The sequence below is a fragment of the Microtus oregoni genome, unplaced genomic scaffold (genome assembly GCF_018167655.1).
Source record: "Microtus oregoni isolate MIOR12 unplaced genomic scaffold, Mior012 000036F_ref0000092, whole genome shotgun sequence".
NCBI lineage: Eukaryota > Metazoa > Chordata > Mammalia > Rodentia > Cricetidae > Microtus > Microtus oregoni.
The window spans coordinates 20,998,766-21,016,334 of NW_024543095.1; the positions used below are offsets into that span (position 1 = coordinate 20,998,766).

A 17,569-nucleotide genomic window follows, 5' to 3' on the forward strand; every position below is an offset into this window, starting at 1 on the left:
ATGTGCCCTCTTAACAGTTCAGGAGGCCAGAAACTCTGAAGGCAAAGCAGCATTGGGCTCACATCTTCTGAAGGCCCTGAAGGAAATGCTATCCCGTTCTTGTCCTAGCTTCTGGTGGATGCTGGTCGCTCTGTATTGTTGGCTTTTCTGTCACCACAGTCTAACCTCTGCCTCCATCACTAATGTTGCTTTCTTCCCCATGTCCCATGCTTTGTCTTCTCTTATTGTGATAAAATAAGATCCAGAGCAGACTCCAAAACTACAGAGAAACTGTCTTGCAAAAGAGTTCACACTGAACATGTTTCTTGATGAGCCGCTTTCATGGCTAGTGCGTTTCTTTTGCCTTTATTTTATCCCTTGTTATATTTTTAGCATCTGTGATGGAAATGGGGCTGCATATAATCAGGCTGGAAACGACCCCTCACCCCTGACTTTGACTGTGTAGACCCTAAAACACGTGTCGGCAGGTTTTGTGGATAAGCCCATTGTGGGGCTGCTTCATGGGAAGTCTTTGCAATGCCACTTACACAAAGAGCACAACTTAGAAGCTATAGTTGTTTAAATACATCTTTAAAAAATTCCTCAGACCATAGGCTATTCTGTTAAACAAGGAGTTTTAAAAATAAATCATATCTTTTATGTACCTTCATAAAATTTTTAAGAGTGTGCTGCTATTCACAGAGGTCTTACTGTGAACGTGTTTGCAAAGTAAATAATCATACTTTAATTGCTTTTGTATAGCTACCAACTTCATGGGTGATGCTGAGTTTCCTTTAATCATGGTTCCTGTATTTAGAGGGATATTCAGGGGTATAACTCAGTGTGCAAGGCTGTGGTCTCTGCTGGGGAAGGTGGAAAGGGGGGAGGGGAGAAAAGAGAGAATGTTAGAGTTCTCTTTCCAGCCTTATTACCAACCAGACCTAGGTCTCTTCCTCTACCCTCCGTAGCTGCCTCCTGGCTCAGTCAACTTGTTCACCACCTGTGGCGGTTTGACTAGAAATGGCCCCTATAGGCTCGTATATTTGGATGCTCGGTCACTTGAAAGTGGCAACACTTGGCAGGGACTAGAAGATGTGGCCTTGTTGAAGTAGGTGTCGCCTTACTGGGGGAAGGGTAACACCTGGAGTAAGCTTTGGGCTTTCAAAATCTCAAGCCAGACCCAGTGGCTTGCTGTCTCCCTTCCTGTTGCCTGCTGATCCAGATGTAGAACTCTCTGCTCCTTCTCCAGCACCATATCTGCCTGTGTGTGGTCATGCTTCTCACCATGACAACAATGGACTGAACCTCTGAACCTATAAGCTTGCCCCAGTTAAATGCTTTCCTTTGTAAAATTTGCCGTGGTCAGGGTGCCTCTTCACAGCCATAGTAACCCTAAGACACCACCTCCTGTCCCTGAAGTGTCCCTCAGAATCAAGAGCTCCTGAAGTCTAGGGTTTGGCTTTCCAGGTCTCCACATTCTGACACTGGAACTTAGCACGCGATCTCTATTCTGAGGAGCACAGTGCTCGCCTGCCTCTTCCGTTGCTTTCCGAGGCTTCAGTGACAGATTGCCACAGCTGGGTGAGTTTAAGGCCACAGAAATGCATTCTGCCAAACTCTGAAACTCAGATGTCCCAAATCACAGTGCTGCCAGAGACATGCTTTCTGCAGAGGCTCAAGGGGAGACCACCTCTCTGCCTCATCTAATACGTGGTGGCTCCGTCAGGCTTGGTGTACCTCACCTGGCAACATAGCTCCAGCCTCCGCTGCCATCATTGCCCAGTCACCTTTCCCATGTCTCTTTTATTATAAGGGCACCATTCACTGGACATAGGACTCACCAGACACCCGGAAAGCCTCATTGTAAAGACATCTGTAAAAATGGTTTCCAAATAAGATCATATTCTGAGGTTGTAGAACAGTGGCTCTCAACATGTGGGTTGTGACCCCTTCAGGTGACCCTTTCATGGGGGGTGGCCAAGACCATCGTAAAACACAGATATTTACATTTTGATTAATAACATTAGCAAAATTTCAGTTATGAAGTTGCAGCTAAAATAATTTTATGTTTGGGGGTCACTACAACATAGGGAACTGTATTAACGGGTTGCACCGCATTAGGAAGGTTGAGAACAGGTTCTAGGAAGATGTTACACCATCTACTGAATGCATCCTTCACCCATGCCTACACCGTCTGCCGAATGCATCTGCATCCTTCACCCATGCCTACACTGTCTGCCGAATACATCTGCATCCTTCACCCATGTCTACACCATCTGCCAAATGCATCTGCATCCTTCACCCATGCCTATACAGACTGCCAAATGCATTTGCATCCTTCACCCATGCCTGTACCATCTGCCAAATGCATCTGCATCCTTCATGCATATCTACACCATCTGCTGAATGCATGCGTCCTTCACCCATGACTCCTCTCCATTGACCTGAGTATCACTCACTGCACAGTCTGGTTCGTGATCTGGTACAAAAATGTACTTGCCCAGCTGAGAGTTCTCCCTCCTTTCAATGGGGTTGGCTCTCTGTTAGAGTGACACTAGCTCTTATTGTTGGCATACTTCTGGAAATGTTATAATTTATCTTTGCAGTCTTATAGACAGTCAGTATGGTATGGTGCTCATGTAAAAGGAGCTAAATAAATACTTGTTGAATGAATGAACAAATAGGGCTTGTCTCTTTTCTATGTAACAAACATCTGTAGCCTCTTCATTACTTTTATATCTAGTAGGTAGACGTTTTTAACTACTGGCTGTTAACAACAGTGACAGAGAAAGCTAGTTAGGGCCATGAAGCTTGTCTGTTTATTGTCCCCCTTTAAAGTTTTGAAGTACAAGCTTTTTTTTTTATTTCTGTGTAGCATGAATCTGAAACATTCTCGGTACAAATACAATTTGCCTTCTACCTTTGCCTTGCTGATTGTATTGGCAAAACAGTCCATTCTTCGCCATAAACTAGAGGGGAAAATAAAACATTTCTAAGCATAATCTCTCAAATAGATTCTCCCTGATGACTGCTCCAGGATACCCCATACAACAAGTGCTATTTCAGTTTGCAGCGGTTGGGGATTTAGGATCTTTCTCAATAACTCCAAGAAGCTTTTTTCTTCCTGGCTCTCTTCTATGCCTCTGGACCACTTTGCTTCGATTGGACAGATCTGTTTCAAAACTCAAGCCTGCCCGTTGGCCAGATGTCTGTGACCACTGAATTTCCAGTTTTTTTTTTTTTTTTTAGTTTTCCACAATTGAACCAAAATACAAGAAGATGATGCCATGTCTGACCAAGGGCAGATGTTGCGAGTTGCCAAAGCCCCAGCATCCATCACCATGACATGCCATTTGCTCCCCTGGATGGAGACAGTCAGGGCTTTCAGGGGCCAAGCTTCAAGGGAAGAGTAGTGAGCAAGTAGGTGTCATTTGGAAGTGATTTGATAGCTGGGAGACGTACCGGCTAGCCACTGAAAATTTCACTTGTGATATATTAGCAGGAATGTCAGGAGCCCACATTGAGGGTGAGGTCTGCCTTTCCCACAGGCAGCCCTTCATAGCTGACACATTACACATGTCTCTGGAGTGTAACATATGGCTTCCTGAACTTGCAAATGTGGCCTCCTGCTCTGTTGAAATAATGTCTGTTTGAACAGTCTCCTGGAATAGTGAAGCTGCATTCAATAAAATAATTTCCTGTCCAGGAAGTTTTCTCTAGGGTCCTTTAACATGTGATTTCTAAGGAACAGAGTAGAAATTTTGCATTAAAGTGTTACCTGCCTCTGTATCCATAATGCACTGTCAGGTTGTAGCTGTAGAAGCCGTTGTTTATTGTGAGTGTTAGAAGATTCGTGGAGTTTTAGTTAGACGGGAATGGGACAGGTTGTCTAGTTCAAGAATAATAAGCTCAGTTTGATGGTATAGACCCTGTGTCCCAGCCAGTCCATAGACTGGGGAAGGAGCCAACCCAAGGTTAAGGCTGCCCTTGGCTACAGATCAAGTTCAAGGCCAGCCAGGGCAGCTCAGTGAGACCCTTTGAAACTACATGCGTGCTTTGTGTGTATGTACATGAATCTAACAGCAGCTTCATCATCAAGCGGGTTTATGAATATTCCAGATGATTAAGAACCAGGTTTTAGGAACAGACTTGTCTTCAATAAATGGTATGGTAAACAGGTGGGAGTGTGTCCATCCGTTCACCTTTGACCCAATGTCAGTTTAGCCAGAAGCAGACCCCAACGATGTTTTCATTCTATATATGGGGGAGGGAAGGGAGAGGAGAAATATGATTTATTAGAGAAAACATAAACAAATATATGGTTTGGTGAATACTTAACCAAGTGAGTGTCTATGGCGCCACTAACCAGAATGCAAAGCCGACCAGGGCCACTGTGTAGGCCCATGCGTCCCTTTCTCACCAGCCACAGCCCCCCAACTCCTAACTTACATCCTGGCTTTTACTACAGCCTTGTCCTTGGTTTTATTGTATCCACTTCTACACGGTGTGGTTCTATTTCTTCTGGATTTTTCTTTATATGCATACAGCAGGTCGGTCTTGTTCTCTGATCATAATGATCGTCTGTGCTCTTGAACCCCGTGTGTTCATTTGGTTGCCTTGCAGACTCCCCGTCTTTGTACTATCATCTCCTTTGTGGATTTGGTCTCTTCTGAACGGGGCTGTTAACCCTGCACACATCCCACGGACACATTGAAGATGCATCCCTGAGCAAAGGCCTAATGTTCGCTGAGTAGTGTTGGAACAGAGAATTTCTTTCTCTTTTTCCCATCCTATTCTTATTAAAGCCTTATGGAGGACAGAATTGGTTTACATAAATTCCCTAGCCGGCCTTGGCAGAGACCGAATGTCTCTGAATGGGATCAGGGAGAATAGTTGCTGGACCTAAGAGACTCCTGGGAATCATCTCAAACCACTGGGTCAGAATCTTTAGAATGAGACCGAGAGTCTGCACACTCACCCGCCATCTGGGTGGTTCTTGGGAGGGAGAGACAGACTCACCCGGTTGAATTTATGAGGTTTGGCATCTTAGTCATGAAGAAATTTGCAGAAAGTATCCATGCTTAAAAATTATGGAAAACTGACTTTTGTGTGTGTGTGTGTGTGTGTGTGTGTGTGTATAAGAGCTAAGGAAGTTGGACTCATTTAGCCTGTAAATGTATTTTTAAAAGACTGAAACATGATTTAATTGTTTAAAAGAGAATGAATTTTATTATGACAGTGCAAATATTTGCTAAGTCAAGAGAGATTTAGATTAGTCAAGAGGGAGCACATACTGCGCATTCTCCAGGCACCGGGGATGTAAGAGAGAAAAGCTGCAGTCCACTGCCTTCAGGGAACTGAGGTTTGGGATAAAACGAACAAACCAGAACCCTCGAGCAAAAGCCAGGATGCCTTATTTCATCTCGTCTAGACAGTAGGCTTCAGTGGAGCTGAGTAGGTGGCCCCCGAGGACACAGCAGAGCAGAGTAGCAGCGGGGTCACCAGGAAGGCCCTAGGCTCCTCCAGGGCCTGTCAGCTTTAGGCGTTGTCCTGTGTGTAGGTGGTGGATGGCAGAGTGCTCTAAGCCACGCTTCCATTGCTGTATTGTGACTCTAATAAAAAGTACTTGCTCTCTCTGCCCGGTGGGCACGTCTTTATGCGAGCCAGATGTTTCATAAGGCGTTTGGTCTTATTAAACCTGAACACCTGGTGTATCATTTTTTGTTTTGCATTTAATTTTGTTAGCTTAACCCAAAACTGGGCCGAAAACTCTTAAAGTGACCAGTGTGGGGCCTGTCTTATAGCCAGAAGAGAGGATTTTCACAGAAGAGTCGAGGAAGAGACATTCTCCATGCATGGTGATCTCTGGAAACCTTTCTTGATTCTGGAGTGCAAATGACCTTGGAATGTTAGGAGAGAACATCCCTTTTCATCTTTTTATCTGGCTGATCCCATCTTTTAACTGCAGATTGACCGAGATAACTTTTAAGGTTTCTTCTGGTGCTTGATTTCAATGTTGTGCCTCTTGGTGAAGGGGTAGGGGAAACAGGGATAAGGGTGGAAAAGAGGAATTTACTTCTAGATGCCTAAGAGAGGTGGCATCAGAATGCTTCTTGATCGTGCCCCCATGCTGTGCCAGACTCGGGAGATAATATATCAGATGGCAGTGTGTGGAGCGGTGTCTGAGGAAGATGAAGTTTAGAAGAAAGTAGGGGTCACCTTTCCGGCTCTCCCTTTCTCAGTTTGCTCTGAAGTCTTCCTCCATTCACACCCTGAAGGTCCCTGCTATGAATGAGCACCTATTCTTGTCCCCCTGCCCATCATGAGCCACTGGGCAGCACCTACAGACTGAATGGTGATGCCAGTTCCTGAGCATCCACATAGGAGATGCCAGCTTCTCTCTTCATCTGCCTAGAGAGGCTCAGATTCAGCCTGATTCAGAGTCGGTTCAGACCTCAGGCAAGTGCTGTTGCCTGCCAGGCTGCATGGGAGGGAGCCATGCCTTGCCGCGGCCTCTCCAGAGATCCACCTGGAACTCATTTAGGGAACCCTCCTCATGGGATTTTTCTCTGAAGAGTGGAGTGCCTTAGAGGCAGCAGGCAGGAAAGCCTCTCATGTGACCTCACCTCGCTTAAACGATTTCAGTGTCATCCACTAAGAAGTCACATTCTTCTGATAGGCCCGATCCAGTCTTAATTTAGTCAGTGCACATGAGGGGAGGATTTTACAGGGGACTAGTCTGTTCCCTTTCGGGGAAGTGTAGCCAGAGATCATTGGCCCTAATACACTTCAGCAAGGCTTTATTTTGTTTGCTTGTTTGTTTGTTTATAAAGCACACTCTGGGGGACATCACCTGCAATCTGTTTCTTCGTGTGTGCTGCAGTTAGACTGTGCACTTCTTAGACTGGTATTAAGAGCGGGTGCCCTGGCCATGCACTTCTGTCTTCCCTTCAATGGGATGCTTGGTTTGTCGTCAAGATAATGCCTAATTTTTTTGAGTACACCATTGGGGTAGGAATGTGGAGGACGGTGGCCCAGACAGACTTTGATAAAAATCCAATTTGAGGTAATCACACAGAGCTGTGCTGTTTAATATAGCACTCACTAGCAGTTTCTCGGAGTTTTAAGAATTCAGTCCCTCGGTGGCACTGGCTGTTTGGCGTGTAATAACTTGAGCAGAAGCCGGGCGATGGTGGCTCACGCCTTTAATCCCAGCACTCGGGAGGCAGAGGCAGGCGGATCTCTGTGAGTTCGAGGCCAGCCTGGTCTACAGAGCTAGTTCCAGGACAGGCTCCAAAACCACCGAGAAACCCTGTCTTGAAAAACCAAAAATAAAATAAAATAAAATAACTTGAGCAGAGACAACTTCTGTCCTGAGCAATACTTCATTGAGTTGGCAGTCCGGACAGCTACTTAAAACCTGCAGACAGCTCAGAGAATCAAGGACTGGTAAGCAGGCCAGAAGGAAGAGCTTCTGTTTAAAGCCTTGGTAAACTTGACCTGCTTGCCAGTTTGGTTTGGTAGCTCAGTGCTCTAGAGTGAACTGGGCACTAGGTCAAAGGCCTGCATTCTCAGGCCCCAGCTGTCAAGGTTAGCAAGCACTTAGCTAATGAGTAAACTGGCCCGTTGTCCACATCGCTTCACCTTCTGAAGGGGCGCTGAAGGGAGTGAACGTACCTCACAGTTTGCCGAGGCCTGGTAGTTCATTAAGCGGTTGGTTCTTTCTTTGAAGAAACCAGCCTTCTGGGGGTGTTCCCACGGTGAAGCTGAAGGCATCTGTGGAGCTGCTGGTTGGGAGTAGGGCTTGATTTGATAGCGATGTGGCGGAAGTCACTCACCCCTCTTCCTCAACCTTTTGCTCCACAGACCAATGAGTGGAACAAGAATGACGACCGCCTGCTGCAGGCTGTGGAGAATGGAGATGCTGAGAAGGTGGCCTCACTGCTGGGCAAGAAGGGGACCAGTGCCACCAAGCATGACACCGAGGGCAGGACCGCGTAAGAGAAAAGACTGGTTTTTACATATGTGTGTTACGAGTAGGGGAGCATTTCAGTGGTAGAGTGTCTGCGAAGCATGTCCAAAGCTCAGGGCTCCGCCTCCAACACTGTAAGAAACAAACAAAGAAACCCCTAAACATTGGCTCATTTAGGGCTTTCAACAAGGGCTCCAGAATCCCTAGCATATCAAGGGGAGTTTGATCAATGTTTTGGGGGACTTGGAAAAATTATTGTTGACCCCTTCCTGACCCTATGCTAAAACATTTATGGGTTTGTTTCCTTTTCCATCCAAGTCCAAATTATACATTGGACTTTCCCTAGTGGCTGTGTTTGTTCCTGGACACAACCAACCAACGATTGCACCAGAGAAGTAACAGTGCCAGGATTGCGAGCCCATGGTAGATGGGAAATCGGTTCTCCCCTGGATGGGAAACAGCACAGCTTTCAAAGCTTACTTTGTGATTTGTTAAGCCACTCTTTAGCATAGGTAGTGACTGTATGAGCATTCTAGTAAGATTTTTGCTTTCTCTTGATATGCATCAAATTCCTGCTTGCCATAATTAAAACCTTGTTGGGGGGGGGAGGGAGGAGCTTAGAGCTGTCTTTACTTTGGTAGTGGTATTGAAAACAGTGACTTTCAGACCACACAGGGTCATGTGGACTCTGTTATATATGCATGACCTCCTTATCCTTGAGCCTCACTCTTTTTGTTCATATTGAGACGGTATCCCTAAATATTCTGTTGACCAGGCTGTCCTTGAACTCATAAATACATGACTGCCTCCGTCTCCCAAGTGCTAGGATTAAAGGTGTGTGCCACCATGTCCAGCCGAGCCTTACTTTGGTGTCCTCAGAAGCAGCTGCGAGACAAGGCCTTGTTTGCCAATTGCTTCTGTCACTGGAGATCCCAGCAGCATGGGAAAGGAACTGTAGGTGTGGGGTTGTTATTGGCAGGTTGCTCCGGTTGGTGACTGGGGTGCTTGTCTGAGGATGTCTAGAAGTATTAGACTTATAGCAGAGTTGGCAGGCATGGCTTTCTGTCTGCTGTTCATTAAGTCCTGGTCCGTTGCTGCCCCTGAGCTACAAAGGCAGAACTGCATAATTATAGCGGAGCCCATATGGCTCACAGAGCCCCAAGTACTCCTAGCCTGGCTCTTCACATAAAACGTCCATTTTCCTTTGTGTTTAGGTAGAGCAAATGGGGTATTTGTCCTTGCTCTCCTGTTCCTCAGAGGCGGAGTCTCTCCCTAGGGACCACGATGTGTTCACGGTTAGGTAATAAAGGTCCATGAGAGTATGAATGGCCCAGGGTTGTAGGTACCGTGTGTACAGAGAGAGCACAATTCTCACTAGCAGGAGACACTCGAGAAACATCTTTTCTTCCTCACTCCAGACCTGTGATTCTTTGTGCAGGGAGCTTCTGCCCTGGAATTGCCTGAGGTACTTGAAGAGGGTGTTCTGAGTCGTGGCACCTTGGGAAGCCCGGGGAGCGAGTCTGTGCTTTTGTGCTGAGGTTTCTGGCGGCAGACAGTGCCTTTTGTACTAGTCTACCCCAGCCTCCTTGCAATTATTCCTTGGGTCCCGGTGTCTGCATAAGACAGCCTTTTATAGTTATCCCTGGGGAAGGCAAGATAAGTGCTTATGACACTTTTGATTAAGGTACTACTCACTAAAAAGATGACAGAAAATTTAGATTAACAGCTTAGACACAGGCATGAAGAGTGTATGGAATTTGCCCCTTATTTCCTATTTATTATGTATAGACTAGATGATGAAGATGACCGTACTCTAGTCTGTCTTCTCTATTGTGGTAAAATGCACATCACATAAAACTAGGCATTTTAATGATTTTAAAATCTACAGTGTGGTTCCTCGAGCACTTTTCACAGTGTGGTTCGTCATCTGTAAGAAATCTCTGTGCCCGCTAGGCGGTCACCCCCAACCTCTCGCTATCTTCCCCCGCTAGTAATGAGCTTACAGTTTCTGTGCATTTGCCTCTTCTGAATCTCCCATGTCAATGGAGCGTGTGTGTGTCCTCTGCCTCTAGCTTCTTCACTTAGTGTTTTGGTATGACCAGTGTTCATTCTGTTCTCTTACAATGGCATCACTGTACAGAGACACTGCACACAAACCCCCTGCCTCCATCTTACAATGGCATCACTGTACACAGTCGCTGCACAGAAACCCCCGCCTCCATCTTACAGATGATAAAAGTGAGGCCTCTGCACCACGGCTCTCCTTTTCTTGCTCTAGGAAAGCAGCTCTCCTTTCTTTTTCCTTATCAACCCTTATTTAAAAAGTTAGAAAAATTAATGGACCTCTTTTCCAGTGTGGAATTTTCCAGAAATCATAATCTGAATCTGATCAGATTAACGCTTCTGTTAATGCTTCATTTTCCTGCTTGGGATACTTTTTAAGGACTGAAACGATTAACCAGTAACTGTGTGAATTCAAGTTTCAAAGGCAACCATGGTGTTGAATCTTACCTGGCTTTATATTTCTAGTCTAACCCAGTGGTCACACTGAGGTGGGGCTGAGAGACCAGAGACTATCTGCTTTATCCTTTATCACGCCGTAACAACGTAAACTTGTAAACTCGACCTTCCTGCTGTCAAAGGAGTCCCGTGTGCATCCCTTCATCGCCTCGGCCTTCTCACCCATAGGTATTGATGCCTCTGTGCCGAGGTTCCCTGTGATCTGCGTACTCCTGGAAAATGTGGTTCTCTCTGGTCTTTCTAGGTACATTTGGTTGGGTAAGAATAGTTCAGAGTCTGTGGCAGACCACGGCTGGTCTTGTCCCCTTTACTGCTGCTCGTGGTTCCATCAGCCCAGTGGAAAGTCTGTGGAAATGATTGGTGATCATTTGGTGACATGTCTGGGATGCTTCACTTTTCCCTCGAAAGGATAAGGCCATATTGAACTTGAAAGTTATATCCCTGGCCATGCTCGGTCTCATTTCCTGCCTTTTCCTTCCTTTCCTTGTACACGGGTCCATGCAAAATTGGGCTGCAGGATCCCTTTCTCGAGCACTTTTTAGGGAAGGGAATTTGCCTGTGAGTGCCGAGATTGGACTTGGTGACTCAACGCCATCTCTCAGCCATGCCCCCACGTAAACCTTCTCTCCTTATGTACCCCCTTTTCCTGTATGTCCCTACCTTCTCTTAACTAAAACTGCACCACTGCCCAAGTTCTGTGTCCAGTTACATTCTGTAGGGCTGACAGAACAGGGGCAGCAGTAATACTTCCACCATGAAAGGCCTTGCTTTCCAAAGGACTTGAATCTCATGTGTGGTTCAGCTCCAGGAAGACAAGGGTCATATCGTTTTTGTTGTTTAGCCTTTCCCTGTCATCTGGGCACAAAAGAACCCTTTGCTGTGGATGCTGTGGAGAAAAAAAAAATAACTTCTTTTTGGCTGATAATGCGTTAGAGGTAAATTACTGAGGGGCGAATTAACGTGGGGCCCAGAGGAAATGGCAATTCCGAGGAAGCGTTACCACCCGCACCCCTGTCAATAGGAAGGCACTCAGCTTGTACTATCCTGAGGGCCAGCAAGCCCAGGAGTCCCAAGAATGTGCTGGTCCAAGTAGTCATTGCTCAGTCATTTTCCAGAAACTGCCATAGCCCAGGACCCGATGGGTCTCTTGGAAATGCCCAAGACTTTTTAGTTTCTTCCTGAAGATCCCCTGCCATGGTAAAAGAAGAAACCGTCAGAAAACGTCTTCTTCCGCCACTGTTTACAGAGGGGATTTTAAAAAGTCAAAGCAGTTGAATGATGAGTTCATTTAGGGAAGATTGGGAGCAGGGTGGTGGCTCGGTCAGAGAGCAGAACAGAGCAGGGCCGGCAATTGCGGCGGCGGGCTGTGTTTATGGAGGTAGGCTTGAGTTTCCTCGGCCCCATCTGCTCCCTTTCCATGGGGGAGGTGAGGAAGTGGGAGGATTCCATACCCCGAAACCTTACCGTGGAAGAGTCTAATTGCTTCAAGATGGTTTCCCCTGTGTTGAATATGCCTTTAATTAAAGTGCTGTGTGTTTGTCTTGGGAACAACCAGACTAAATAAAATCACGGCTGGGACCATAGTATTTGAACCAGTACTCACCAGTGCATATGTGTATAGACCTCAGAAAGGGCATTGAGAGAGAGGGAGAAAGAGAGAGGAGAGAGAGAGAAAAGAAAGAGACTATGTGTGGGTAGTCCGCATTTCAGAAACCTTATCTCTTTGGCCTTGAAAGCAGAAACTCTTCGAAGTATTTTTAGATGTCTGTGGAACTGAAGTATAAAGTAGAGAAGTAGGTTTTGATCTCTGCAAGCCAGTACAATAAGGCACTTCTCTGGCCCTTGGCCTTTTACCCTCTGCCTTGCTGTTTGCTCAGACAGGGATGCCTTAGGTAGTTGGTACCAGCAGTTCCATCTTAGAAATCAAGTCATACCGTGTGACCAGCCATCTCTAGCTCTTCTCACAAAGGACTTCTGAATTATTTAATGGCAACCATTATATCCTGGGAGTGATGGCGGCCTCCATTCCTCTCTGCATTGTACAGCTTCCCCTTGAAGGTTGGTCTTAGGTAGTGGTAGGTACTTGAGCTCTGGATTGTATGGACTAAGTCTTTCTCTCTTGAAACTGCTCTGGAAATTGGAGCCCGGATTTTGATGTCCTTTATCCCCCACTCATACCTTTCTGCTTTCTACTGATACTTGCTAGGTCTTAAACTATACACATATACAATACATATATTGAGTCTTGCGGTATTTTACTTATTTTTTGTGTGTATGAGTGTGTAGGTGGAGTTTTGTCCTGCCAGCCTACTCCCAAAGAACCGCACAGAGACTTAAATATTAATTATAAATGCTCAGCCGGTATCTTAGGCTTATTTTTAGCTAGCTCTTATAACTTAAATTAACCCATTTCTTTTAATCTATGTACTGTCCTGAGGCTCCTTTGCCTTGTCTGTGAACTTCCCACTTTGCTTCTCCACATCTGGCTGGCAACTCCTCATGACTCCCTTGAATGCTGCCTTTCTTCCCGGCGTTCTCTCTGCCCCAAAAAAATCTGCCTAGCTCTCGGCCGATCAGACGTTTTATTAACAGTGAGAGCACCACATCTTCACAGTGTTCAGAAGGATTATTCCACAACATGAGTGTTTTACTTCATGTGTGTCTGTGTACCCTGCACATGCTTTGTGCCCATGGAGGTCAGAACAGGGCATCAGACCCCTGGAACTGGGGTTATAGCTGGTGTGAGCCACCACGTGGATGCTGGGAATGGAACCCGGGTCCTCTGCAAGAGCAGTGAGTGCTCTTCACCTCTGCGTCATAACTCCAGTCCCTGCATCAATTTTTAGAGGTGAATGAATTCTTTCAGGGCCTGACTGACCCCGGGCCAATGGTTATCCCCTTAATTTTCATTAAATGGTGAAAAGCACTGGATGGTAGAAAGTGTGTCACTGCGGGTGGGCTTTGGGAGTTCAGAAGATGCACACCATCTATTTTAATGTGCTTTCTGTGTTTGGCTCAAGATGTGAGCTCTCAGCTGCTGTTCCAGGTGCCATGTCTGTCGGCTGACCTCTTCCTGCCCTCCACTGTCATGTCTGAGACCCTGGAGATGTAGACCCAGATTAACTCTTTCTTCTACGGTTGCCTTGGTCATGATGTTTTATCACAATAGAAGAGTAACTAGGGCAGAAATCAGAAATTAGTCCCAGGAAGTAGACTGTGTGACAGGCCTGATGACCATGCAGGTTTATGGTTTTGTTTTTTTTTGTTTTTATTTATTTATCTATTTTGGGTTTTTTTTTTTGGAAGAATGTGAAAAAAATTTGGGATTTTAGACTAGAAAAGCAGTTGAACACTAAACAGAGCTCAGTGAGCCATCCAAGTAGGAGTCTGGATGTCAAAAGACTGGGGCTTACATGACTGTGGAGGCCCAGGCCAAGGGGTTCCGGAGGGGAGCAGTGTTAGCCACTGAGCTCGAGACTATTCTTGTGAACTTCAGCAAAGAATCTGGCTGCTTTCTACCCTCATCCTAAGAACTTGCCTGAGGCTGAATGAAAATGGAATAGACTAATTTCTTTGAAAGAGGATGTTTCAAGGCAGCTTCATATTGACTCTATTAACTGGTTATTAGTGACAATTGTGTACTGCAGGTCTACAACGAAGAAGAGCAAAAGAAGTGGAAAATACACAGGGCACAGAGGAAAAGGAGACGACCAAGCTGGATGTCACTGCCAACTCTTGTTCTATGACAGAAGCTGCAATTGCTAAAAATTAGCACCGTTAAGGAGAGGCCAACTCTGCGTTGGCATAGTGGGAAGGTTGCTAAGCTAAGCTTCCAGTGCGTAAAAGGAAAAGGAACTTCCTGCCCCTAGAAAAGAACAGCAACAAATGCCACAGCGAATGTGATTCAAGGGGGCCTGGGTTCCCCACATTGGTGGTCGAACTTGGCAGTGTCATCCAAAAAAAATGCTTAGTGTATGTCACAAGACCTTGTCCCAAAACAGAAGTAAGTGGATTAAGTATGCCAAGTGAAGAATTTTAAAGATGGCAGTGTGTGATTGTTGCCCGACTGTCTGGCTGACCTCCTCCTCCTCCTCCTGGTTGGCTAGGACCGAAGCTACCGCCAATGCAGGGTCAACAGAGATCCTGGGAAACTTTGTCACTCTGGTAGAGAGCAGAGCAGGGAGACTGGGGGTGGAGCTGTCGAGCACACAAGTCAATGACCTGCCCTCAGTCACTCACAAGAGAGAGGGCATCTGGAGCGGGAGGTTCTCACGCTGAGCAGCAACCAGGCAGTTCAAGGGTCAGTGTGATCAGTGAGGAGCGCCTATCCTTCACACACGCGCATCCTCCTGCCAGCCTCCAGGAAAACCCATCCCACCGAGTTAGTGTCTCAAGACTCTCGGGCATCCCCTCTCGCTTGTAACCTCCGCAAAGTCCCAAAGTGGCGGCATTTATCTTGTTTCATTACCAAACTGCCAGGGTCAGAGTCGACTAAGGGATTATTTGTTGAGCTGCTGGACACAAGGTTTTCCCCTTTGTCCCTCATTTATCCCAGTTCATTTGTTAATCCCTGTCCAGTGTTCCTCACATCCCTCTCTTCTGAAGGTCTCACTTATCCCGGGACATCAAAGAATTAACTCAGAAGCCCAGAAATTCTGGAATCAATACACATCACCTGCTCTCCTTTCTAGCACAGAGTCTGAGATGTGTTACGTTCGGAGTGTGGATTTCTTCTCACCCCTTTCTCAGACCCCAGGGCCTGACACGTGCCAAGCAAAGGTTGTGTCCTTGAGCTGCACCCCCAGGTCTGTAGGGGTTCTTAGCTTTAGAAAAGTAATCTTCCATTTCTGTCACCACCACCCCTAACCCCTTCCCCAGGAGATATTAGTGCTGACTGCATTTGATGTCAATCCTGGGCACGTAGGACCGCTTATCACCAGGCAGTGGTGATGTTGCCTTCAATCTCAGCACTTGGGAGTCAGAGGCAGGCGGATCTCTGTGAGTTTGAAGCCAGCCCGGTCTACAAGTTCTAGAACAGCTAAAGTTCAGCGACCACCATGTATCAATAAAATGAATGTCAGTGTGCTACTCAGACCTCTAGCTCCTCACCAGGCCACCCTCCCCTCCTGTGCTACCCCCACTGTCCAGTACTCAGGCTGCCCAGTTGCTGCTTGAGGCTAGGGACATCACCCATGAGGTGACTTTCTCTTCAGGGGATGGGGACGGGGGTAGGGGTGAGAAAGAAAAAGTCTTAAGAGAGAAGTAGAACTGGTGGGGACTACAAGCTTGGGATTGGTCCAAGTGTCAAAAGCAGAAACATCCCAAGAATCAAAACGTGTCTCAGATGAAAGCGGCTCCATGTAAATCGTGTGGCTGCTTGTTTGTGTCTTTTGGTTACATCTCTGTTGAGGGCTGGCCCGAGCCTTATAGCAGAGCTAAACATGCCCTGTGACAATAAAACATGACACCGGAGGGATCCCTTTTTTGTGGGACATAGCTATAAAATGGGTTTTAAGGTTAAGAGAGTATGTTTTTAAAGAATAGTGAAACAGTTGGTATCGTGGCAGAACGTAACCATGTGGGGTTTTCAGTTTGTCCTCCATTTAGGCCAGTGCGTTTTTTACTGTAGGTATATGGGAGCTGTTCTGGGGATCTAGTGCAGGAAGCTTTGAACTCAGTGGAATGTGGGGTCTTGTTAGGGCTGTAGAGCTTCCCCTTCCTTCTTTCCTTCCTTCCTTCTTTCCTTCCTTCCTTCCTTCCTTCCTCCCTCCCTCCCTTCCTCCCTTCCTTCCTTTCTCGATTCCTTCCTCCCTTCTTTGAGATTTTTTTTGTGTGAGTGTTGCTGTCTGACTGTATGTGCACCACATATTGCAATGCTAAGAGAGGCCACAAGAGGGCATCAGCTCCCTGGGATGGAGTTATAGATGGTCTTTAACCTGTCATGTGGGTGCTGGGAGTTGAACCTGGTCCTCTTTAAGAGCAGCTGATGCTCTTAATTGCTGAGCCTTCTCTCCAGTTCCCAGAACTTGCATTTCTAGGACATCTTGGTCCATGAACCATGCTGTGAGTAAGCAAGACTTAGGTTACTAAGGTGCTGCCGCTTCCACTCTAGGGAGCCATTCTGTGTAACCCTGAGCTTTGTCCGGGGACCTTGTATTAGAGAAGTAGATAAAAGGTTCTTCAAGCCTTCCTGCCACCACCAAATTCTTGAACTACCTAAATAAAACTGTAAGGAAACAGTCTTTCTCCAACTGTGTCGACTTTTTAATGGCAGTTCTAGTTTTTAGGAGAAGTCAGCAGCTTAGATAAAGACAGACGCGAAGGGCGTTCTTGTTTGGATTCAGTCTCTTCTAGTCCTCAAAGGGGAGAGGAGTTCAGCTATTAGAAAACTGAGCTACTTCAAAGGGCTCATCAAGAAAGACCAACGTGCAAGGCTGGAAATCAGTTCCTAACACTGATGCTGGACATCCTGCAACTCCATCTCTGGGGACCCCGATGGCCTCTTCTGCACTGTGTGGGCACCCTATCCTCATGGCATGTACACACAGACATGTACACATACATAAAGATTTTTTTAAATAAATATAACTTTTGCCTCTGTAAGTTTTACACTGGAATAAAAATTCTGTTTAAATAAAAAAAGTGGGACTCCCTGCATTTCTGTCAGAAATACGTAATAGGGAGTAACTTTAGAAGACTTAGAAGTGTCTCAGAGAGGTAAATACATCTGTCTGAGCAATCCCATCGCTGTGTAAACTTGCAGGCTTGTGAGCATATACCCACACATATATATACCCACATGTATACACTACATATATTTTGTAGCATTAACAGTACTTTAAAAGTAGAAACAACCAACATAGGCATCAAGTTATAAGTGAAAAAGCAAAGCACTATGTTCATGAACTTAAATAACCATGAGATACTGATAATCCATGCGTGTGTCTTGACAACATGCGAAATGAAGTCAGATCCAGTGGTCCCGTCTCTAGGAAGTGTTCACACAGTGGGGTGAATTAATAGAAGGTGGAAATTACTCTGGTGATTATTTTATTTTATTTTTAAGGACTGGGAGAGCAGGGCAATGAGCGCCTCTTC

The 17,569-nt window shown here is 46.0% G+C and overlaps 1 protein-coding gene across 3 annotated transcripts in view; it reads left to right on the forward strand.

Annotated features, from left to right (window-relative positions):
* Positions 1–17,569, forward strand: part of Rai14 (retinoic acid induced 14) — a 126,379-nt gene that overhangs the window by 70,254 nt on the left and 38,556 nt on the right. For 2 of the 3 annotated variants that reach the window (XM_041631228.1, XM_041631229.1), the window contains exon 3: positions 7,846–7,976. The exons of the other annotated variant lie outside the window; for it this stretch is intronic. In XM_041631228.1, the coding sequence (XP_041487162.1) occupies positions 7,846–7,976 (131 nt within the window). The remainder of the gene's footprint in view (positions 1–7,845; positions 7,977–17,569) is intronic. 3 annotated transcript variants of the gene reach the window in all.